Raw genomic sequence first — 25,859 nt, forward strand, 5'->3', positions numbered from 1 at the left:
TACACGTGTCACCAGATATCCAAAATGGAATTGCATATTGCACAGAAGTGAATGGGGAGCTCTGAGTGTGCACTCATCATCACCATCAACATTTTTAATTTGTATACCGCCTTTCTATCTTACAATACTCAAGGCGGTTTACAAGCTGAAGAAACAAAAAATGTACATCTTATAACAATCTAATGCAATACAAAAATGTGATAATAAAACATAACTTTAAAATAGGCAACCTCCATCAAAAAAGTAACATTCAACAATCATTAGAATAGTATAAAATAATAATATCAACATATAAAAGTTAAACAGATATCCACTCAACAGTTACAATCATATCTAAACTATAATCAATAAAACAACGGCAAGCCACAGTACATAAAACAATACAATACACATTGAGAAGCAGAGGGCAGAGCAAGGCAGGTGGAAGGAGGTCTTGCCGGATGGAGTCTCTCCCCTCACACCCGCATAGAACAAGGGGGCGATGGGGGCATGATGCCTAGTGGTATGCCAACATTTCTCCTCAAATTTCTCAAAAGTCTCCCCCCCCCTTCCCGGTGAAAAAAAGATTCAGTGTTTTTCTGCTTCATTCTCGGGGCGTTTTAGAATATTGGTGAGAACAGAGTGTGTTGAGCTTCCCTTACTGTCCCCCAAACTCCAGCGGGTGCAGAAGGCTGCAGTGAGGCTCCTCACGGGGTCCCTGCCATGGGAGCATATTCACCCAGTGCTTTACCAGTTGCACTGGCTCCCGGTGGAGTATAGGGTCAGGTTCAAGGTCCTGGTTTTGACCTTTAAAGCCCTTTGTGGCTTAGGGCCCTCATATTTACAGGACCACCTCTCCTGGTATGCCCCACAGAGGACCTTAAAGTCCATGAATAACCATAGCTTAGAGGTCCCAGGCCCTAAGGAAGTCAGACTATCCTCCACCAGGGCCAGGGACTTTTCAGTGATGGCTCCGACCTGGTGCAATGCTCTGTCTTCCTTCAGGATTTAACCTCCTTCTGTCGGGCCTGTAAGACAGAGCTATTCCGCCTGGCCTTTAATTTCAATTCAGCATGATCTTTTATTTCCCTTCTCTTCCCTTCCCCTCCCGTTTTATGAAGATTACCCACTCTGAGACCCCACAGCTAATTCTCCCCTGGCCTCCACGCTGGCCCAAGTAGGTCTAATTTAGCCAGCTAGCCCTAGTGACTATCTAATGCTTATTAGGTGGATTTACCCCAAATTGATTTCTGAACTTTGAATTTTAGTGCTATTCATGTTTGTATACTGTATTTTATGCTGCTTTTACAACTAAGTGTTTTAAATTTGTTGTTAGCTGCCGCCCTGAGCCCGGTTTTCTGAATAAATAAAATAAAATAAAAATTTATTATTATTATTATTACTGTTGTAAGGTGGCCAAGGGGAATGTTCTCCTCCAACACCCCCCCAAAATGTTTATCCACTCTCTTTGCAGCCTCCCGTCTTTCCTTATCTGAAAAGCCCCCATGAGACGAGTTCATAGAATTATACAATCGTAGTGGGAAGGGACAAAAAGAGGCATCTAGTCCAACCCCCTGCAATGCAGGAATCACAGCTAAAGAATCCCTGAGAGATGGCTATCCAAGCTCTGTTTAACAACCTTCTCCTCCTCATGGCATCTTTCTTGGGCTTCAGTTAGAGCCTGGGAAGTCAAGAAGGTTGCAGAGTGCAGAACACTGGTGAGGACAGTTGTCCCATGTTAGAAACAGCTCTCACAAACAGGGATGACAGAGAAGTCCGGCTGAAAGGGAAGCAGAAAATGACGATGCCCACATATTCGCCCCAGGTCTGAAACGGAAACCAATTCAGTGCATACAATCTCTATACACTCTTGCTTCTACTTTCAGGCTGCTGATTACGATCCCTCAACTCACCCATTCGCGTTGGGTTTCCTTTACACTGAAATGAATGGAGTGGAAAGACATAATGGCAATGTAAATGACGCAATAAGTTTTGCAATTTCGCCATAGCGGATGGCGACACAAATAATGCCATTTCTGGTAGAAGATGAACTGCAGTGGACTGGAAACAGCGCTGCTTGTGAGAGAGCAGAATGGAGAACGGTGCTTCCTTACTTCCCTGTTCACAAACACCCTCGGCCACCCCAAAATTACGGGTAGGCATATCACAGACCCTGCACCCCACCCATGAGAATAAACCAGATATTATTTCGCCTTTGATCCTTATTCTTGAATTGAATTTCTTTTCTCATTAATTAATGGAGGATGTTTACAAAAAAGGAAAGAGGCAGGAGAAATGTTCACCTCTGCGCTCTTCTGGAAATTTCAGTAAATACGCAAGGAATCCAGTAAGAATTGTGGCTTTTGTTAAAGGCAGTTGTCATGTGTAGCCACAATCACTTTTTAAAGGGGAAAAAAGAGAAAAAGAAAATGTGCGCCCATCACCTGAAGTCAAGCAGAAGTGAACAGCAGTTTCCCAATTACTTTCTAAATATAATGAACTATATTTGAAATTGACAGGCTTCCTAATTTCTGTTTTGAGTGACAGAAATATTTGGCCTGCGGAAGAAGCACAATAAAAGCAAAATTACAGCTGTCTGTTTTTATCCGATCCCTCCTTTATCACTGGAGGTTTAATATGTTTTACTGCAAGTGCTGTCTAATACCTTCATTGCACTGTGAATATGAAGTAACATTTCTGAACGACAGGCTGGGTCTTCCCAGAGATGATCCGCCTCCAATTAAGGATTCATTAGGGAAATGCCAGTTTTTGGATCCTCAAATGTCAATCTTCTACCTAGGCAATTTCAGAGAAGTCACCACACGTCCCTCCAGAAAGCACTGATTTTAACAACTAAATTATGTGTAATAGGAATATCTCATCTCTCTAATTTTCTCAGCCATATGGACCTTGCAACACAGAATTGTTGATCACTTAATGATTCTTAAGGAAAGCGTTGAAAAGAATGAACAGACCTTCCTTTAGCACAGCCTTTGCCAACTCAGTGCCCTCCAGATGAAAAAATCTGGAGGGCGCTAGGCTGGCAAAGCCTGCTCTAGCAATACAAATGGGTGCATTTGTTTCGCAGTTCAATTCAAATTCACCTATGCAAATAAACAAGAATACTAACTAGAAAACCTTGTAGCAAGGCTGGTTCAGGGACAGAGTTCCTAGTAGATAGGTTTGTGCATAAGTGTTTTTTAAATCTTTGTTGTTGAATTTACTATTCTTACCTGGGCTATTCTGGAGGAGTCATTTTGATTTGATTAATGGCTATTAACTGGACAAAGAGCCATTCTTTACTATGCGAGACTTTACACAGAATGAGCCATGTTTTCCCAAACCAATGACAGAGATGCAAAGAGACAAGGATAAAGGGTTTCACTGTGACAGCCGAGAAGTGGTGCTAGCCCTAAATGGTGCTGGCTTATCTAAAGGACACTCAGCTTTGTCTGTACAAACCTGGTCTACTTATAAGATCAGATATAGACTGCCCACAAATATGGTATATTAGATTAGTGAACACAAGGAATAGGGCCTTCTTGATGGTGGCTCCACATTTGTGGTCCTCCCTTCTCACACCTATGAGAGGCCCCTTCCATACAGGCATTTCTTGAAGACTCATTTGTTCCAATCTGCCTTTCTTCAACAATGTTTTTTTTTTAATGATTACACGAGACTCTTTATGCTGCTGGATTCTTCCCCTTCCCCTTTTTGCCCCATTCAAATATTTTATTATCTCACCTTTCCATCCTGAAGAGTGCCTAGGATGGCTCAACATAAAATCTGATAAAACTATGTTAAATATACCTTTAAAAATGACAGTTCCAAAAGCCTGGATGACAAAAGAAATGTATTCAAATTTTCAAGGAAGGGGGTCATCTGATTTTCCCCAGGAGGGCATTTCAGAGATGGGGTGCTGCCACAGATCAAGCCCTTGGGACGACCCCACCCTCTTTGCTATCCGTGGAGGTGAGACTGTGAAAAGGGGGTTTTCTCCAGCAGGATTGCAAACTGTGGAGATAGATCTTTTCTAGCTCTGCTCCGTCTCATGGTGGCTATACCGCAAATCAGGGTGAAGGCCAAGCAAATGTGTTTTTCACATGAAAATAAGGCAGACCTATTGCTATGAAAGACAGAAAAAGAAATTGCTCCTTACTCTGGGAACAGTCTTTGCCTATCCAACCAGGGTAGCACTGGCAAGACCCATCCAGGGGGTTACATGTCCCGTTGTTGGTGCACACACACACTTCGGCACAATCCTTCCCATATCTTCCGCTTGGACACACTGTATAGAAACAGAAATGCACACAGAATCATAAGATTGTAGAGTTGGAAGAGATCCCAAGGCTCATCTAGTCCAACCCGCTGCAATGCAAGAATCCTGCCCACAGCCGTCCCAGGGTGGACTCGTACCACCAACCTTCTAGTTAACAGCCAGACGCACTGACCCAAAGGTAACCTTGTCTTGAGTCTCACTGAGCTTCATTATTGGTCAGTGGACTGTGGTGTGTGTGTGTGTGTGTGTGTATGTTGATGTGTGTAGAGAGAATGCACTGAAGGTAAAGGATGTGGTTCAGCTGCTGAAGCCAAGGAGGCACATGGCCAGGGGACTAGTGAGATTCTGGAAACACACCGTGAAACACAAATCACAATGCTAAACTGAGACCCATTGAATGAGTTTTCTGATGACAAAAAGGATGCCTATTCCCCTCTGTGGACACAGGTTGCTATGCATGGCTTTCAATAAGTATATATCCATAGAAATCCATCCATCTACAGATGGATGAAATACAGTGGTACCTCTGGTTAAGTACTTAATTCGCTCCGGAGGTCCGTTCTTCACCTGAAACTGTTCTTAACCTGAAGCACCACTTTAGCTAATGAGGTCTCCTGCTGCCGCCGCGCCACCGGAGCACAATTTCTGTTCTCATCCTGAAGCAAAGTTCTTAACCCGAGGTAATATTTCTGAGTTAGCAGAGTCTGTAACCTGAAGTGTATGTAACCTGAAGCGTATGTAACCTGAGGTACCACTGTAAATCCATCCATTGAATAGGACACATGTCATTACAAAAGAAAACAGAGGGAGGGAGGGAGGGAGGGAGGGAAAGAGAGAGAGAGAGCATCAGTATTAAGTTTTTCACCTAGCACAGCTTAGTCCATAAGACAGGGGAGGAAAAAACCCTTTAATTTTATTCTAAAGCCAATCTGGTGCCCTGCAGATGTTTTGGAATTCAACTCCAATTAGCACCAGCCATCGCAGCCGTGACTAGTCTAAAACATACAGCATGCCCCAGGTCGGTGAAGGAACGCTGTAACCGTAGCAGGTCTTGAGGGCATTGAATTAAACTCTTCTATACAGACAAGTTATATCCTTAGGTTCCAACGTAACTACAGAATACTGATGGAAAACCAGTACATAGTCCCTGTTTTCTAGCATGACAATGGAAGCATTGTCAAATTGTTCTTACTGGCTGCTGGATTCTCTCCTTGACAAAAGCAGGCATCTTATAACCACGCTCACTAAACAGATAAAACCAGCTCTCCCAGTCCATCAGTGCAACGAAAGGCACACAAACATAACTGGACTCATATCCTTGCAAATAGGTAGAGGTATTTTGTTTTTGTTTTGGCATTATTTCCCTACTTTAGCATTTCGACAATTCATGCTTCCTGATTCACATTCACGGGAGATGACCTCAATCTATTCCCAAAGCGCTTCAGTCCGCGATTAAAATCTGGAGCTGGGAATCATCTGCCAGTTCCAACTCCCGCCATGGCAGGGACGGTAAGAATAGGCCGGAAGACAATCACATACAGTCTCAAAACACACTTATCTCCCTCCCAGAGTAGATAAAGTTGACTTTGAAGTTAAATGCTAAATGGAACAGTTTTCTCACTGAAATGAGAGAAAACGTAGCAGGCGGGAAGGGAGAAATATTCACACTAGAGAGAAAGGACGAAACACCGAAACAATCTGTCCACCTGTCTTCCCTCATGCACAGGCCCATTGTTCTAACAGATCTCAGCAATATTATAACACAATTTTGTTATCGAGGGGGGGAAAAAAGATGGATTCAGTGACAGGCATCCTTGGCAGAAACATAATCCCATCAAGAGGACGTTCCCAACAGCCTGGTTTTAGAAAGCCAATTTACATAAAATAAAAAGAAGGCGATGATGTTATACGGCCCTTATTGGACTGCGACAGAGTCACAGAAGTTGGGTTGCTGGGAAATCATATATACTCTCAGACAGGGCTTCTCAATCTTTCTACTGCTGGGGCCCACTTAAGGCAGCTGAAAATTAAAAAGTCCACCCCACCCCCAGTCACAAAATGGTGGCACTGACAGAGTCGGAGTTTGGCATGGTCAGCTGACATTTCTGGCATCGCTTTCTATGAATATCTAATACATATTCAGAAATGGCTGTTTTCCCTCACCCCCTTCACAGCAGTGGCAAAGAGTTCCATAGGTCAGCATTCCTCAAGGTGTTTGCTTTGGCGGTTTTGTGACACAGTCTCCCCATTTCAGGCTGAATTTGTTGACCCAGAGGCTCTAAGTGAGGAAGATTTTTCCTCTGACGTTTCCTGCTTCCTCTCCACAAGCCTCTCAAACTATTTTTTGTTAGCCATCTCCTCTCATTCTCCTCTCATACTTAGCATGGACCTTATTCCCATCCCTACCCCCTTAAGTGCCAGTTTCTTTCATCTGTCGTCTCTGGTCATTTTACATTTACTTCTTGTTGCTATGACAGCTTTCTTCTCTTATCTTCTTCCTTTCTATTCCCAATTCATTTGTTGATTATTCTTAATAATAAGCATTATATTTCTCTCTTTCTTTTTTAAAACAGAGGCACAAGTGCAGAGGCACAAGTGGCTACACCCCCTTTGGATGGGTTAACCGAGAATGGACGATCTGTTTCAGATGGATCTGTACTCAATATCCACACTTCATTTTATGATAGAAAACTGACTTGCTGCTGACATGACAATGGCCCAGTTTGCACATCATGGTAAACCATGGAACACAGATGACTTTTGCTTTGCTCTTCCCCATAAGCTAGTGGCTGAAACAAACTATGCTCTCTGCCTTAGTGTAATGTCCAAACCAGTGGTCGTAGTTTGTTTCAGTCAAAAAAGACAAAACACAACTATGGGAAAGCCAACTTCGATTAACATTGTGGATTTTGTTTTGTTTTGTTTTTTGGAGCTGGGGATAGGAGGAGATGCCAATTTTGGTTTCTCTGTTTCTCATTTTTCATACCTTAAATTCAGTTCTCCACAATGCTGTAGCAATTTGCATTAAAAAAACAAACCACATGAAAATTCTTTAGCATTTCACGGCAGATTCCTCCCAATAACATTTGTATGCAGCTGTATGTTATATTCACAATTTTTTTTTTTAATGCACACATTTCTGTAAGAGTTACATTTCTGTAAACAGGTTGGAGATCTGCACTGCAAAATTCAAATACAGGCAAATTCTGGAGGGTGGAAGCATTTTCATTCGCAGGCTCCTTTCAGAAAGTGCAAATTTGAGAAATTCAGCTTTAAATGTGAACTGAGTCAAATTTCTCCCCTGTTTGGAGCAAAACAAGCCACAGTCCTCAGTTTGGATGTAACACTAAACTAGAAAATGTGGCTTTGTTGCTCCTGCGGGGAAAGCATGGATCTTTTCTGCTTTCACACTAAACCATGACCTATAGTTTTCCTTCAACAAGCCTTCTAAATCCCAGTCTGTTATCTGCATTGGATCTGAATAGTTTTAACATAATAAATTATTTAAATTGTTGATGTTATTACCGTCAATCACTTTGAGACGTTTCATAGGTGATGATTCATACATGGGATAAATAAATATAATAAATAGTGTTGACCACGACATGCAAATGCTGTCATTAGACTGACATGAACTGCAATGCCCTTCTGGCTGGTAAAAAAAACAGCAACCCAGAGTGCATTGGGAACCTGGTAGTCCAGAACCTGGAAGTTTGATTGGTATGGTTCTGATGCAAGTCAGCCTCAGATGAACAAAACACTGTTGCACATTTCATTACCTATGAAGCCAAAGGCTGAACAATTTGAAAAACAAGTCAACTCAATCATATAATGGGATATATATGATATTGTGAGGTACATTTGCCTGTAAAATGTTTACTATATATCTTCATTTTCCAAGATTCTCTGAACTGTGAAGGGGGGAAACAACCCATTAGAACCATTTTCAAAAGTGAGTTGTTTACACTTCTTAGAGCTTATTAAGATCTTCACTGAAGCTGCAAGCATTACGCACAAACAATAGTTAAATGGATCTGAGACATTTTGAATACAGAAAAGGGTAATAATGCTTTCTGTATTAGGAATACAAGGAGGTAATTGCCATGTTAATTAGTTATTAGAGCTCTGAAGGGGGACTACTCCAAACCCCTGCTGAGATATCAGCTGTTTTCTGGCAGCTATAATTCGTTATCAATCCAAGCTGCTTGTATTCCTATTAATGGTAGAGGATCCTTAGCTTGGCTTTGGCCTCCCATTGCATAAATCCAGATTAGGGTTCAATGACCCCCCTTGGTGAGCTTATAAAGATGTCATTGACCACAACCCAAATTCTTAGGAATGTAAACGGAACTAAAAGTGCATCCAGACTTCCTCTCTTCCTGATGCTTTCTGCTGAGAAATCTCAATCTTTATAGCGGAATAGGAACAAACCTCAATTGATGTTTGGACTGATTCAGCGCTAAAGAGCAAATTTTCCCAGGGAAAGTGGTGGGGCAAACAGAAAATTGCTTGGACCCATGGCTAGAAAGCACAGGAAAAGCAAAAAACTGCTCAGACATGTGCATGGGAGAAGCAGAAGTGTGGGGAAGCCTTCTATCAAGAGAAATCAATATATAATCAACTCCAGTGTTCAAAATCTGCACTGGCTGCCTATACACTACTGGGCCAGGTTCAAGGTTTTTGTATTAGTGTACAAGGCCCTTAGTGGTATGCGGGTGGCGCTGTGGTCTTAACCACAGAGCCTAGGGCTTGCCGATCGGAAGGTCGGCAGTTTGAATCCGCGTGACGGGGTGAACTCCCGTTGTTCAGTCCCAGCTCCTGCCCATCTAGCAGTTCGAAAGGACGACAAGTGCAAGTAGATAAATAGGTACTGCTCTGGCGGGAAGGTAAACAGCATTTCTGTGCGCTGCTCTGGTTCACCAGAAGCGGCTTAGTCATGCTGGCCACATGACCTGGGAGCTGTCTGAGGACAAACTGAGCACCTCAGTTTAAGAACGGTTTTGGGTTAAGAACGGACCTCCGGAACAAATTACATTCGTAACCCGAGGTACCACTGTAGATCAATTAATCATATACGTTCTGGCTGATGAATCTTTCACTGCAAGGTTGCATCCAGCTAAGTGCTACTCAGAGTATAGTAGACTGAAAGGAATCAATCGAAGTTAGTCATGCCTGTTAACTTGAATGGGTCTACTCTAAGTGGGGCTAGCAATGGATGCAACCCTATACTCGCATAAATACAGGTAAACAGTGTATTTCTAGAGCAAGAAAACCCATTTCCTTTGTTTCTAAGATGATGCACTCTTGTGAGGCATCATCGTAGGAAAGGGATTTCCCCTACGGCCAAGAGGGAAAAGGGAGAAAGACCCACTGAAGATGTTGCTTGCCGCTGACAGTTTTTATTAGCGCTTCTAAACATGTATCTCAGGGGTGCCTATTCAGTTGATTAAAAACATTTTTAAGGCTGACTGATCTCACCGGTTAATCGATTAAAAATTGCAGCCCCGATTCATGTAGTTTTACTTGTTTACTTTGTTATGCTACGGTTGCAATAACTTGTTTTAAATTTCATACTCCGAGCTGCCCTAGGAAATAAATATTTTAAAATCAATAAATAAAAGAAGAGGAGATGAAATCCCTGCTAGAATCCTATCAGCCAGCAGCAGGAATTAGGTGGTCCGCTGGAAGATGGCTGGCGAACCACAACATCCCTTTGGACCACCCTGTGGCCATCAATTTTTCAAGAGCCCAGAAACCATTTGACCCCTTAGTACAACGCAGGGCCCATCTTCCAATCCAAGGTATTGCCCCCCCCTTTACTCACATATACCATTTAGATGGGTCCTTTCCTCTTCTCTCTTGTTTTCTCCCTCCCCAAGAAAATGGATCGAGGAGGTGTGACCCAAGACACAGGTATGGGCCATAGGACAACCCTCTGTAAAGGCTCTCTCTCTAGGGCTGCTAGCACAGAGAGGAGTTTTCTTCCTCTCTGCTTAGCTCTAAATAATCTTTCTACTTAGCGAAAAAGTAAAGCACCTGCAATAATAGCTGCATTCTGAAAACAGCAATATTTGCACCGAGTTAGCCTAAAATAAATTATTAAAATGCATCCTTCTTCTCTTCTTTCTCATTTTTTATATTAAAGAAAAGCATATATATCATATCATATGCTCGCAACATTATGACAAATTGCAACACCGACTGCCTTTAATTAGAACATGAATATTTTATGGCAATTCTGCTGGGTGGATCAACATTTCAAAGGGAAGGCAGGGACGCTCAACAGATTGAAATCAAGAAAACAGGGTTTTGCTTAATGAGATAATTAGGCCTGCTTCAGACTGTGAAAACTAAGTTGGGTTTTTTGCATTGAGACAGACACATCCGCCGAAAAGGGGAAAGTAAAGTGCTTGCTCTCATATTAATTGCTCTACATCTTGGTGGTGAAAGTGGCAAGGAGAAAAGAAAACATATGTTTCTACTTAATCTATGTTTAATTATTTTTGTCTAAGTACTGCCTATAATCTGTACCTTGCGGGAAAGCACGGCTTTAAAAAAAGAGTGAGTTCTATTTTTTCCTTCAAAACTCCCCCAAAGAAACAAAAGATGACGACCGAACAGGCAAATGCCATGCAGCATATTATCTGTTAAATCTACACAACGGCCTCCCCCAACCTACTGTCCTCCAGATGTTTTAGGCTACAATTCCCTTCAGCCAGCATGCTGCCTGAGGGCTGATGGGAATTGTGGTCCAGGGTGGCCTTAGTCTCCCATTTTGCCATGCCACTTTGCATTTTGAGAATACGGTAAATAAACAAATCCCACAGTGGTTTGCAACCTAACTGAAAACATCAAAGGAATCATTATGAAATAATAAAATAAAACATTGAAGATGACACCCGAATAAGAAATATACATTCACTAGGGCTGGGCGATATCTGGTTTTCAACACTGCGATATATCACCAGCTAAACGTTGCAATATACAGTGGAACCTCGGTTGTCGAACGTAATCCGTTCCAGAAGACAGTTTGAGTTCCAAAATGTTCAACAACTGAGGCGCAATTGCTGGCTGGCAAAATACATTGAAAAAACGGAGAGATGTGTCCCAGAAGCCATTCAACTTCTGAGGCGCGTTCGAAAACGGAAGCATTCACTTCTGGATTGTCAGTGTTTGGGTTCCAAATAGCTCGGCTTCCAAAGCGTTCGACAACAATGGTGGGACTTGTAGCCCAACAGTGCCGGTTTACACTAGCTGGCAGCCATTCTCCAGGGTGCAGTCTTTTCCATGCTGGGGATTGAACCTAGGACATTCTGATATTGCAAATGCAGGTGTTCTACCAGTAAGCCGCTGAGACCATATAACACCGGTCTTGAAAGTCCTACACTGGCTCTCAGTACGTTTCCGAGCACAATTCAAAGTGTTGGTGCTGACCTTTAAAGCCCTAAATGGCCTCGGTCCAGTATACCTGAAGGAGCGTCTCCACCCCCATCGTTCTGCCCGGAGGTCCAGTGCCGAGGGCCTTCTGGAGGTTCCCTTGCTGCGAGAAGCCAAGTTACAGGGAACCAGGCAGAGGGCCTTCTTGGCAGTGGCACCCGCCCTGTGGAACGCCCTCCCACCAGATGTCAAAGAGAAAAACAATTACCAGACTTTTAGAAGACATCTGAAGGCAGCCCTGTTTAGGGAAGCTTTTAATGTTTAATAGGTTATTGTCTTTTAATATTCTGTTGGAAGCTGCCAGATGGGCGGGGTATAAATAATAATAATTATTATATGGTTTATAAAGTTGCTTTTTTGCTGAGAAAGGCCCTTGGTCCATCTTGTCCAATGTTGACTGCCCCACCCCACACCACCCCCAGCCCCAGCCCTGAGGTCTTTCCTAGCCTGGGGTGAAACCTGGGACTTTCAGTATGGACAGCAAGAGCTCATTCACGATGTTCATCTCTCAGCTATCGGCCAACCCAAACAAGATTTCAGAATTTCATTTTTAAAAGTTCCTGCCGGCAATATGTACTTGCCTGTGTGTGCAGTCTGTACTAACTGACAAGTACCTTTTACATTTAATTAACAGCACAACTTACAAGTGCCACTGTGTGCCTGAGATCCTCTGGGTTCTGACAGTAAAGAGATGTGAGCCTTGAGTAGCCGGCTGCATTTGCAACATCTGCCACATTTTATTTGCACTTCTGTCCAAAACTAAGGAATTGCCTTACTTAAGCATGTTAGCATACAACTTATTTACAAAGGGGAGACTAAGTGCTTATTTGCATTTCTGCCTACAAAGGAAAACAGGTTTTCTTTCCCCTGCTGCTATCTAGAACCTCAAAGGCTTACAAGAATAATAATAGTACAAAAAGGCGAGCTTTGCCCAGAAACCTTTCCATTGGCTTCTATCAATTGCTCATAAATAAATACAACCAGCGAGAACCACCCAGAGTCTTCATACCTTGATTGCAGAGTGGGCCAAAAAATCCAGGGAGGCAGTCACAATGTCCTGTAATGTGATGACAGGGGACAGTGCTGTGAATGCACTGGGGACACGGCTGGCTGCATTGATGTCCATAGAAACCAGGTGGACAAACTAAAATAAATAACAAAAGCTGTACTACAACTGTAAAGAAGGCAGAAACAAGACACTAGTCCTCATCATTACTACAGTTATTTGCAACAATGCATGCAGTTTACGAAGAAAGCACCATACAGTTTAACCACTCGACTACATTTTTTCTTAATTGAATGCATTTTTATAAGTTGTTTTCATGAATATATCTTTTTAATGCACACCTTCCTAAGCCTATATATTTTCACACCCATTATTTGGCTGGAGAACTGCAATGCAAAATTTGGATTCCGAAGGATGGCTATGTTTCATTTTTTGTATTCTTTCGGAAAGCACAAATCAGGAGGGGGTTTGCATTTAAATCCTATGCCCTTTTAAAATGTGTGGGGGTATTAGGTTGTTGTTTTTATTTTGATTATGTATTTTGTGGTTTTTATATTCTGGTTTTATTCTGTGAACCAGCCTGAGACCAGCGGGTATAGGGCTTTATATAAATAAGATAAAATAATAATAATAATAATAATAATAATAATAATAATAATAATAATAATAATAATAATAATAAAATTTATTTATATCCCGCCCTCCCCAGCCGAAGCCGGGCTCAGGGCGGCTAACAACAATCAAATAATCAAACAGTCAAATAATCACACATTCTAAAAATATTTCATTATAAAAATTAATTAAAATCAAATTGATGGCAGCCGATTAAGGAGAATTCTGTGCAGGTTGCCAGAGGAGGGAGTCAGGCTGCGCCCTGACCAAAGGCCTGGTGGAACAACTCTGTCTTGCAGGCCCTGCGGAAAGATGTCAGGTCCCGCAGGGCCCTAGTCTTTTGTGACAGAGCGTTCCACCAGATTGGAGCCGCAGCCGAGAAGGCCCTGGCTCTAGTTGAGGCCAGCCTAACCTCTTTGAGGCCTGGGACCTTGAGGATGTTATTATTTGCAGACCGTAGGTTTCTCTGTGGGGCATACCAGGAGAGGCGGTCCCGTAGGTCCCGTAGGTAGTAATAATAATAATAATAATAATAATTGGAAACAGAATCGAATTTCTCCTCCATCTCTATATTCAAGACACAAATGAACTATCAGAAGCAAAGAAAGGAACAAAAGCAACAAGACCCTCCATAACTGTCAGGCCTAGTGAGGAGAAGCAGCAACTTGAAATATTGAAATATACAAGTTCAGTTCAGAGACGGATCTGATAACGAGGGATACTTAGGGGGCAGGTGCAACTCCTGGCGTAATGAGGCCGCCGATAATGGAGGAAGGAAGCCAAGCTCTCTTCAAGCAGACCACCTTGGGCTATACAGCCTGATTACATGGATAAGATGAAGGCACTCAGATGCCTGTGCACCACCAACCGATAGAGCTAACCTGTTATTTCTCTCCTCTCTCTGGAAAAGTTTCAATTTCCTCTTGTCACATTCTAAACCCTGGGGATATAAAGTTTGCAAAAAGAGAGAGGAAGAACCCCCCCCCCTCCCTTGGTTCCACTTTGAGGGCCTCTTTCGAGGGTCTGGAGAGCAGTTTTACAGCCAGAGAGAGAATTGCCGTGAACTCGCAGGGAAAGAGGGTTTTTGTAATTGAAATGCACAAAGGCCGTGGATGGCAGCCCTGGCCCAGGTCAGCACCGTAATGGCTTTAAATAAAAAAGAAAAACAGCAGCTGCAAGTTATTTGGGGGGAAAGGAGCTTTTGCCTGTGCCAAGGCTGACCTGAGAAATTCGGGGCTGGGGAACGAGAAGTGAACTGGGAATTTTGCGTGTGTGCAAAAGTTATTTGCAGAGTTAAAGACACTGGTTCTGTAAAGAGCCACTCTGAGTTTAATCGCACAATTCCAGTATAGACTCAGTAATTGTGTTTGGATGTTCCCACCATACAAACTGCAAACTTGAGGATGGGATAACTGGGTCAAGCTCAATTCCACAACCTCTGTTGTGGATCCCTCAATCCAGGTCTTTTTTTGCAGGGCAAGGGGATAACTTAAATAAAATATTGGTTTGGGGTGGTGGTGGTGGTAAGCCCTGCCCTGAATAATCGGTGTACTGACACCATTTGAATGGCAATGCCCATCAACTTTGCCCCCCTGGCCCCTCAAATATTTTATTGGGGTGTCCGAGACCCCTCAGCCCCTAGGAGTTGGCTCCTATGGCCACCTGCTTCCCTGTAGTCTCCTCTCCACGTAATGGCTGAGGAGGAATTAGGGATGGGATGAGGCAGGTATTTGACTAATGGGATCCGCAGAGGAAAGTACGTAGGTTGGGGGGGGGTAACTTACTTCTTTGGCACAGGGGTCCTCGGTAGCCTGGTGCACACTCGCAGGTCCCATCCTCTGGGGAGCAGGACCCTCCGTTTTCACAGTTGCAGGTGATGGAGCAGTTGGGTCCCCATCGCCCTTCTGGACAGACACTGTCGCAATGGATGCCTGGAGAAGAGCAGAGATGCAAATCCAAAATGCTTCACAACTGAAGTCTTTTTGTGACTGTAAGTTGTTTTAAACTGTTTTTCAGTTAATTGTTAATTACCCGGAGCCCTAGGGTGAAGGCATTGAGGTGTAGGTGGGTTCCCAAGAGGTTATCACACACAGTGATAACAACAAGAACCATTATTGAACTAACAGAACTGGGCAACTGCTTATATACATTTCTGAAGACCTGGGCCACTCCCACTCCCAATGTGATTGGCTGTCTAAACTTCCCAGCTGCGAATCATGACTCAGAATGGCAGAGGTCCAAATCCTGAAATGTTCTGTGATTGGATATCATGTATCGAATCAGAACACAGGGGCTCAGAATCCTTAGACTCAAGCTTAGGCAAATACAGACCTCTGAATACATAACAGCAGTGCTTTTTTCCCTAAAAAAAATGTTTAGGGGTACTCTCATTTTCCTACTCATGTTGAAATACTGCCCCTCAATTAGGCCAAACTTAGATTCACAAAATGTTTAAGGGTATGCGTCCCTCTGCGTCCCCCCCAGGGAAAAGTGCTGCATAACAGACATGATAATAAAATACTAGCAGAAGGACATCATTGCAATAAGTTGTCTCATACCAGTTAATTTTGAAACAAAATATAGCAATTCATTTTAAGGCTAGCATCACATTTTAAATTTGCAATAAAACTGGCAAAATAATAAAATGCCTGATATTATTTATGTGAAGTCATACAGGGTAGAGTCTAATAGGGTGATGGGCATGGCTGCTGTGATGGTGGCACCCTTTGTCTTGGCACCCAGGCTGCTTCATGCACTTTAGGAGACATATGTCAGAAGCAGCAAGAGGATGGGGGTGGTGGAGAAAGGCAGCAACCCTTCCCCTGAATTTGTAGCTTCAGTGTGGGCTTTCAGGAAATAAACTTCCAGGTAGAAATGTCAAAAGAATTGCAAAGGAGATAGAAAAGGAAGTGGGAATTGTTGCAGTTTGCATGCTCATCTGTGGTGAGGAGCTTAAATCTGTGATTTTGGTGCTTAAATTGTATACCGCCCTTCATACATGGATAAAATGGAAAAATAAATGTTCTCTGATTATTAGGACACAGGTTATGTCCCCGCTCTGCAGAGCACTTAGCATAGCGGGTAGATCCTACCCTGGACTCTCTCTTTATCCACATAAATTTGTATGCTCTGCAAACGTGCAGAGATGCAAATCCAGGCACCAAATGGCTCCCAGGACAATAGTTTGGCATTTATTATGACGTTCAAATCTACCAAAGTGCACTCTGTGTGTGCAGAGACTCTTAGCAGGTGATTTAAAGGCTCTGTCCTCCAGTATTCTAATTAGTGACATTTAAATAAGGGCTCCTGCTCTTTCACTTGTCAACAAATGAATTAAAATAAACCAGGGCCCAATCCTGCAAGCCCACGGGGGGTCTCTAAGGAGCTGTCACTCATCTGTGTAAGACTCACGAGGGCAAGACTTTATTTTACTCAAATTAATGGGAGTACTCCTGAGAATCGTATAACCTGGTCAGATTTGAGCTGGAGCAAGGTTGCCTGTGCCTTTAACCAGTTGCAAAAGAGAGGGATTCTCACGTGGACAGGAAAAAGGCATTGATCTTTCCCGTGAGCTGAATTGGTGAAACCTTCTGAAATCTGATGAGTCTCCCCATTTTTTGCATTTGAGTGAAGGGGAGTCCCAGGGCAGGATGGGGGAGGGGATTCCTGGGGTGGGGGGGGTGTCTGTGCAGTTGAGCCACCCAGGATTCACCACAGCTGCAGGGTGCTGCGGTTGCTAACACATTCACATTTTGTTTAGAAGTTTGAAACACTCAAAAAGGAAGTTTATGTATCCCCCATATCAAACAGTTGTATGTCCCTGGACCCCAAAATAGACATTAGAATACCCCATAGGATACACCTGCACAATTGCAACAATAGTTGTTCAAAGCTATCATCCTTCCAAAATACTTGTAAACACATGATCATAATGCACAGTTTTCACACACACACCTAAAAGTTAGTTGTATTTATTGATTTGGGGTTTTCTTTCCTCCCCAGGCAATACATACATTTAAAGATTTCTGTGCTTAAAATACTGCCGTTTTGTGTGTTTCCTCTAATAACTTTTTTACTTGACCAGGAGGAAATGCTTAAGCAGTGATACTGACGTAGAATAAAATGTCCCTATTTTCATCTGAGGAATGGTAGAGGATATGCATCTGAACTAATTCAACTCCATAAAGTTTGTTTTGTGGAATGGCTTTTAATCACAGTCGTAATGTGTGGTAGGGTTTTGGTCTTTCAGACTGTGCAAGGGCAGCACTCTTGGTACTCTCTGAACTGTATCATGGGGCTGCAGCCAGTTGAATTACGTCTGCAGTTTAATTGCTGAACCTGCTTCGTGTGAATGTCTGTGGGCTTGACCTTGCCCAAACTAGCATGGAAGAAACAGCATTTTTCACATGGTTGGGTTTAAACATGACTGAAAACACCACAACACTTTCTTGATGGATGCACTGGGACCTTGACATTGGCAAGGTAGATTTGGAAAGAAAATCAGCCAGTAGTTTGAGAATGCTGTTCTCAGGGGCGTAGGGGGAGCGGTCTGCCCCGGGTGCCATCTCTGAGGGGGGGGGGTGACAAAAAGGCACACTGTGGGGGGCTAGGCCTGTCACCCCAGAACGCAGCGGTGCAAGCTGCCACCGCATGGAAAATCACACCGCCGCAGCCACATGTGGAGGATCACACTGCCACTGCTGCAGCTGCGTGTGGAGGATCGTGCCGCCGCAGCTGCAGCCGCGTGCAGATTGCACTGCCACTGCACAGCAGATCGCCCCCCCCCCAGGTGCACGGCACCCATGCTCTGAGCACCCATGCAGCCAGCTCCGCCACTGGCTATTTTGCTTTGAAGAAGTAGCAAGTTTATGCTCCGAGTCTCCACTTTTGATAAACACTAACCACCACTTAGTGCATTCCATGTGGCTAAAGGCATGGGAAAGAAAAGGAAGAAAAAGGATTGGGAGGTGTGTATTGTGCAAGGGAATAAATAATCATATATTTTGCAAAACCTCTCCTTCACTGCCTTCTGTATATTTTAGTTCAGTACCCGCAAAGCAGAATGCACCCCACCAGCTATGTATGGCAACCCAGCCAGGGGCTGATAAACTTCCGGTTTTTAATGTCTGCCTGGCCCTGCAAAACCAGAAGGGTTGTCATTGCACTGACAGGCCACACACTACACGCCAGGAGGCGGCGGCTGCGTTTGGCTCCGCAGGTCACATGTTGCGCAGGTCCTGTTAAAGCACATGAGCATCAGACTGAGAGCTCAGGAGTTTGCTGCCTCAGTGTGCCTTGAGATCTGATACAGACCTCATTTAAGCCAGCAATCCCTACACCATCCGGAAGTTCTTTATCAGCCAAGCGCATGTTTCTCGCGGATAAAAGGATAAGCGCGGGCGATGACTCCAAAATACCTGAACTCAGCCAGAGTTTGGATTATATGTGCTGCCATGGATAAGCTTCATTTCAGCTCATTTCCTGCTTTTTGATGGCTTCATTAGGCTGCCATGAGGAACATGCCATGTTGGTGGACTTGCCACCCACTCGGACATCCTGCTTGGAGGATTATTAAAACTGACAGAATGATCAGTGTCGAGCATACGTGCAGGGCAGTTTTCAAAAATATCTGTGGATAGTGCACTAAAGGAGCATAGCAGGACTCATCCCTCCACCCACCTCTATTCAAGTTCAGAAATAATTACATATTTCAGAAGGGATGTTGTACAAAAGCCAGAGGCATCTTAACATGAGGTTCAGAAGCATGTTGAAAGTAAAGAAAAGCACAGCTTTATATTGCATTATATCATGGACTGACTATATTACTGACACATTACTGATAAGCTCCTGATGAAGTGGACATTGGTTCATGAAAGCTTACTGCCCCAATAAAATTATTAGTCTTTAAGGGGCAACAAAACTCTCTTTCTTTTGGCTGTATTAGCGCAACACAGCTACTCCCCCTGGAAATTATTACCGATATAAACGTACACTATAAGGAAACAAGGCACCATAAATCAATTCCCTTTCAATTCAACCACAAACCTAAAAATAAATAAAAGGTGAGTAAAATAAAATAGAAAAGAAAAAAATAAGTAACGATAACAGAATATCAGAATTGCTCTACTGGGCCAGGTGGAAAAGTCCATTTGTTGCCATAGAGACAAATGGGTGGGCCTTTCCACACCTCACCTGGCTGGATGCCACATCACCAAGATGGAGAACAATAGGTCAGGAGAGTTAGTGCTGGAAGGAGAGTTTGGTTGATGCTGCAAGCTAGAGAGACAGAAGCTGGTCTTGTTCTGTGCAAGACCAATAGATATGGTTTGGAGAACTCCCTGGGAATTGAGTGGAGAGGCAAGATTCATTGAGTGTTAATGCTGTGACTGAGACCCTCCAAGCTATACTCAGGTTGTATATATGTGTAAATAAAACCATATATCCTAAAGACACCACATTCTCCACTGACCTTCATTCTAAGGAAACCAAACTCTGGGCAAAGCGCTATAACCTCTGGAGTTTCCTGCCACTTGGAGATTAGGGTGTGTGCAACAATATGATTTGGGAGACTTTTGCTAACCATGCTTGCTACATTTCAGTTGTGTTAGCGGTCTTGATTCATAAAAACCCAGCAGGCAATAAATGACAGGGGGAGGGCACCAAGTGGCTTAACCCACCATGGACCTACTTGTGCAATTAGAATGCATAACCTAATGATGGGTTGCCTCCCCTCATTTTAAATACTGCCAACCCAGACTCCTGGAATTAAGTGCAAACGGGGATTAAGGGAAGAGTTGTCACGTTGCTCCCTCCATTTTGACAGCAATATTTGGACTAGAATTCTTTCATTGTAAACCGGGCTATTTATAAATGGAGACAATTAAGGAACATTATTTCTTGTCTTGAGTTTTTCAGAGAATGACACCAGCTCCTTTCTTTTAAAAAGGCAGGAGCATTAAAATGCATCTCCGTTTCCCCCGGCAGAGAAGTCACCTCTAGCTGAAGACTAATGAGGCAGTATCTTCCCAGGACTAAATAAAGGCAAGATGATTCCTGATGGGGATACTGACTTAGCACAACGCAGAGGTGGTGGAAGGGAAGCCTTAATCACATCTAACAGATGAGAGCAGGATCACACCTTTTAAGCATGTTTAGATTCCAAAGGTTAGCAAAGAGATAGATAGCAAATACATGGAGTGGCCCTTATTAGAAGCTTTTCACTTACACAACTCTCCATGTTTACTTGTAATATGATAAAGGCAGAACTCAGCTGTATCTATTTGACATGACAATTACACCTCTCTCTCTCTCTCTCTCTCTCTCTCTCATATACGCACATATTTATTTTAAACAAACCGTTTTACCTGAAATCTGAAACAAAGAAATGACAGCAACAGAAAATGCAGTGGGTTCTTTTGCTCTGTTACATTAAATCAATTTTTAATTAGCTCTACAACACTCTTTCATTTAAGTGCTTTCAAACTAAATTTTAATATCTTCTTTTAGAAATGTAGGCAAAGAACAGTTATGGTGCTCATTAAAAGACAGATGGCTGGATAGATGGATAGAGAAAAAACAAAAATGCTGATAAAATGACACCAACCAGGAAGGTATACAGGGGCGATATTTTCACCTGCCTTATTCTACCATGAACATGTCAAAAGTGTGCCTCTTAGAAAGCAAGGAAGGGCTTCACTAAGGCAATCTACAGCTGTAGCAAACATCCACATTCTTTCTAAAAAAGTTAGATTTAAAAGAGAGAGAAGGTACACGGGGAAATGAAAGAGGACAATGAATTGATGGCATCATGGAGATGCCCTGGGGGGGGGGGGATTGAGTAAATAAAGCATGGCATTTTCACCCTCGTGTTTGGAAAGATTCTGGATCTCTTCCTGGGACCACCATAGTCTCAACTCACACAAGCCAACAAGTCCCAAGAGAGAAACTGTGAGTCCTTTGCAGTGCTATATTTTTCTAGAAAAAGAGGTGCCGGAACTCACAACGCCACCCTTGTTCTCTTATAATGGCAATGGCGCCCACCTGAGAGGTACCAGAACGGGGGGAAAGTCCTGGTCCTATGTGCACTGGGATTGCTTTAAGGTGTATTTTAATTTAGTAATGTTGTGTATTTTTTTGTATTTTTTTTTACATTTTGTAAACCACAGAGACACCTATTTTGGTATAATGATGGTATAATTGAGCAGTATAATACAAATTGACAAATAAGCATCATCACAAAGGATGTTAACATGTTTGTACTCTGCCATTTCTCCGCTCTGCCTACGGCACAAAATTTCTCTTGTCGAGGAGAAAGGAAACTGCCCCCTGGTTTCGGCCCTTGCTGTGTTTCCATCCAACTTGGCTGAACTGCAGCTCCTGCTCCTAATGAAACCAGTTGTTCATGCCTCTAGACAATACAACCACACTTCTCCAAATTGCAGGAAGAAAGGAAGGAAGAAGGTGGATTGGAATAAATGAGAGCTGGAGGCTTCGGCCTGGATCTGCTCCTCCTATCCCCTTGACTGTGGCAGAGTCTTGGGGGGGCGGGGTTCTTGCTACTGAACTGAATCTAATTATTTTCTAAGGGATGTAAGACCTGGAGAAATTACAGGATGTAGCTTCCTTTCCTCTTGTTTCAAAGTGGGGGAAAGGAAAGAAGGATCTGTGGGGAGATGGATAGATCAATGTATAGGCTGTAATTATTTTATTATTGGAGCGTGTTCTCTCTCTCTCTGCACATTAAAAAAAACAACACACCACACATTAATCGCCATCTCAAAGTACAGAAATTAGTTTTGACAGGACTTCAATAGACATGGTGGATCTGACGCTAAACACCCTGCTACTCTCCTCTGTCTTCTCAGCATGGCACAAAGACATAACAGCCACTTGTCTCTGACATTTGGATAGCAGTTCCTGGAGTGCAGAGAGAGATTAGGTCTGATTCACTGCAGGCCATGTGAGCCTGTCAAAGCTGCAGAATTGGTGCTGGGTATCAAGGAGATTTTGAGGCACCTGGGAGCTCCCGAGCTCAGCCAGACCAGCACCCAGACAAAAGGGAAGGCAATCCTTCTGTCTGCTGTGACCCCGAAACCCCGGCAGCGGCCAGGACACTGAGTTGGGAACAACAGAGAGTAAAATGGAGAGAATAAAAGTTTTCCTTCCTCTCTCATAATACTAGATACTAGTGGAGCCGAATGTTGGAAGATTCAGGAAATTTTTTTAGAAGGGCTTCTTCATGTTGCAGAGTTAAACTATGGAACTTGCTCCTGCAAGAGGCAGTGATGGCCACTAATTTGGGTAGCTTTAAAAGAGGACTGGATAAATTCCTGGAAAATATTGTCAATGGCTACTAGTCATGATAGCTAAGCTCTACCTCAAAGGTAGTAAGAAGGATATTGATGAGCTGGAATGTGTGCAGAGGAGGGTGGCCAAGATGGTCAAGTGTCTTATGAGGAACGGTTGAGGGAGTTGGGTACGTTTTGCCTGGGAAAGAGGAGACTGAGAGGTGATAGGATGGCCATCTTTAAATATCTGAAGGGCTGTCATGTGGAAGATGGAGCAAGCTTGTTTTCTGCTGCTCCATATGGTAGGACTCAAACCAATGGAGTCAAATCACAAGAAAGGAGATTCTGACTAAACATGAGGAAGAATTTTCTGGTGTAAGAGCTGTTGAACAGCGGAACGAACCACCTTGGAAGGTGGCGGAGTCTCCTCCATGGGAGTTTTTAAAGCAGAGGTTGGATGGCCATCGGTCAGGGATTCTTTAGTAGTGATTCATGCTTTGTAGGGGGTTGGGCCTGATGCCCCTTGGGGTCCCATCCCACTCTACAATTCTATGATTCCAGTTAATGCTTCTGAGTTCCAGCATGCGCTTCTTATGCTCTTATTGCCAGCTAAGGAGCTGGACTGGGTCCTGGCTCTGAGTCAGATGTTGGTGATCAGGGGACCATTGAACTTGAGGCAGGAACTCACTGAACCAGATGCCACAGCACCTGGGCCTACAGAACCAGAGCCAGGACCAGAGCCAGGAACCAGCCCAATAGAGCAATGAGTGTACTACTGCTACTGGGAAAAGACTATAAGCTCAGTGGTAGAACATTTGTTTTGCATGCAGGGGTAGACAACCTTTTCCCCCCTTGGGGAAAATCCATCATGTTTCATGTGCCAGCTCTGGGCAGAACCAGGCAGAGACTAAAGTGTGCCGGACTGATTTATCCAGAATAACACCACCCTGCTTCCATTTTCACTATGGGAAGTCTCAAACTGGAACTCCCAAACTGAAAGATGTGCAACTGATACAGCCCAAATTTCTTCCCAGATGGCATTCACCTTCCTCAGTTGAAGGGGAATTTGAAATTGTAAGCTCCTTTGGGGTAGGAACCTGTCCCCTTACATACTTTGATCTTCTCATGAAACCACCAAGCCTCTTGAAAGCATACCAGCACGAGTAGATACACGGGTACCAAGGCGGCGGGAAGATAAACAGCATTTCTGTGCGCTATGACTTCTGTCACGGTATTCTGCGCGCCATAAACGTCATGCAGGCCACATGACCTGGAAAAGCTGTCTGTGGACAAATGCCGTCTCCCTTGGCCTGAAATTGTCAAATTCGGCTGGACTTATCTATCCTGGGGTCCTTTACCTCTACCTGCCTTGATGGGGGAATGGCAAACTGCTTTGCATACGTAAGGGACAAGATTCAATCGCCAATGGCATCTATAGGTAGTAATGGGAGAGACCCCTGCCTGAAACCTTGGGGAGCCACTGCCAGCGGCGGAGCTAGCTGCTTGGGGACCCAGAATGAGGATCCGCCAATGGGGCGAGGACGGGGTGATTGGTGCAGCTGCATGATCCTCTCAGCGGGAGTCCGATCGCGGCATGGCCACACGATCCTCTCAGCAGGAGGGCATGGCCATGCAATCCTCCCGCTGGGGGCCCCATCGCGGTGTGTTGGCACGATCCTCCTGGCAGGGGTCTGATCGCAGTGCAACGCTGCCTGGGCAGCTGGTTGCGGCGCTCCTCCCAAGGTGGATTTTCTCACCCCCCTCTGGGATGACACCTGGGGTGACCTGCCCCCACCGCACCCTGACCAGCTAGTGTGGAAGCGCTGAGCTAGATGGGTGATCTAACTCAGCATAAGGCAGCTTCCTAAGTGCCTAGAAGAGATTATTCTGCAGAGATGCCAATGCAGGATGGCATGGGGGCTTACTTATATCTTATAATCCGGTGCCTGGTGATCTGTTTGTCCTTCCCAATGACTCTGCTGTTTTACCTCTACCGTCGCACTGTCCTCTTAGTGCCCAACAGCTTGTACCTTAATCTACTCATTAGCAATTACAGAAGCACGCTCGGTTGTGTGTGTACCTAGCATGCCACTGCATCCATTCTGGGCTGGATAAAGGGGAATACAACAGGGCCGTTTGAAGGAATAGCATCTGATTAGCTCCATCTCAGCTGCCCAGGAGGAACAGATGGGAGTGGAGGCATACTGAAGCTGTCATTCCTGAACTTAGTGCTGGGGCACATTAGGGTGGTGCGAGAAAATAATTAAAGGGCCCAAGAGAACCCACGCACAGAGGAGGGGGCTTGCTGTTTTCTCAGAACAAGCCACTGGACTTCCATGTCATCAGCTCTTGTTTGGTGGCGGAGGAAGCTTAATTCTGCCACATCTTAGCACCGGGTGCTGTTGGATCATTAGATCACCTGTGAAGCAGACATGAGAGCAGATGGCAGAGGAATCTGCCTGCTGAGGCTTTGTTTGCATCACAGTTCTGGCCTCTGTCCAATTACGAGTCATGCACAGAATAGAAACATTGGGAGGGGGGCTTCCTATAGGGTGGTTTATTGTTGGCAGCCCTGTGTGAGTGTGTTAAATGCTGGCCTGGGCCCTTGCTTGCTCTATGTGCTTTGGAGTTGGGTGAGATTCAGGAGAAAGGCCCATGCATCCCTTGTTAGTGGTACTTTGGTGCAACTATCTCCAACTATCACTTCCCCATAAGATGGAGCAGGTTTGTGTGCCCTCTAATGTACTGCCTGCTGCTCTCTGCCTATGCCTTGTGTCTTCTTCAAATATCTTTGTCTGGCAGCTGGTTACATAGATGGTGTACCTTTTCTAGGTTCCTAGCTCTTTCTGGCACGCGTGTAGAAGTCTGGGGAGTGTCTATCTGCCTGCACTGAGTCATGGCCTCTGACTGTGACTGTGTAGCTCAGTGGCTGAGCATTTGCTTTACCTGCGAAAGGTCTTTGGTGCAACCCCAGACATCTCCTGTAGAACCACTGCCAGTCAGTGTAGACACCAAACACACTCACATATTATCTTCATCACCAAATGCAGTGGTGTAACAGTCTGGGATTGAAGATGCATTACTATTTCTGCAGCACGGTCCCTGTCTCCAGTAACCTACAGCCACCCAATCAGTATGAAAAGGGACCTTTTTAGCCCCTGTATGCTTCAAAGATGAGCATTTAGCAACACCGAAAACACAAGGTGCTTCTATTTCAGGAGAAGTTCTGCTACGTACGATGGAACTTCAAGGAAAAACA

At 44.0% G+C, this 25,859-nt stretch overlaps 1 protein-coding gene across 7 annotated transcripts in view; it reads right to left on the minus strand.

Moving 5' to 3' along the window:
- MEGF11 (multiple EGF like domains 11) overlaps positions 1–25,859 on the minus strand; it is a 333,743-nt gene that overhangs the window by 38,368 nt on the left and 269,516 nt on the right. For all 7 annotated transcript variants that reach the window (XM_083713081.1, XM_083713079.1, XM_083713078.1 and 4 more), the window contains 3 exons: positions 15,098–15,244; positions 12,705–12,839; positions 4,139–4,267 (listed from right to left, as the gene is read on the minus strand). In XM_083713081.1, coding sequence (XP_083569207.1) covers positions 4,139–4,267; positions 12,705–12,839; positions 15,098–15,244 — 411 coding nt within the window. The remainder of the gene's footprint in view (positions 1–4,138; positions 4,268–12,704; positions 12,840–15,097; positions 15,245–25,859) is intronic.

This window comes from Podarcis gaigeae (assembly GCF_964106915.1).
Source record: "Podarcis gaigeae genome assembly, chromosome: 14".
NCBI classification, from domain to species: domain Eukaryota; kingdom Metazoa; phylum Chordata; class Lepidosauria; order Squamata; family Lacertidae; genus Podarcis; species Podarcis gaigeae.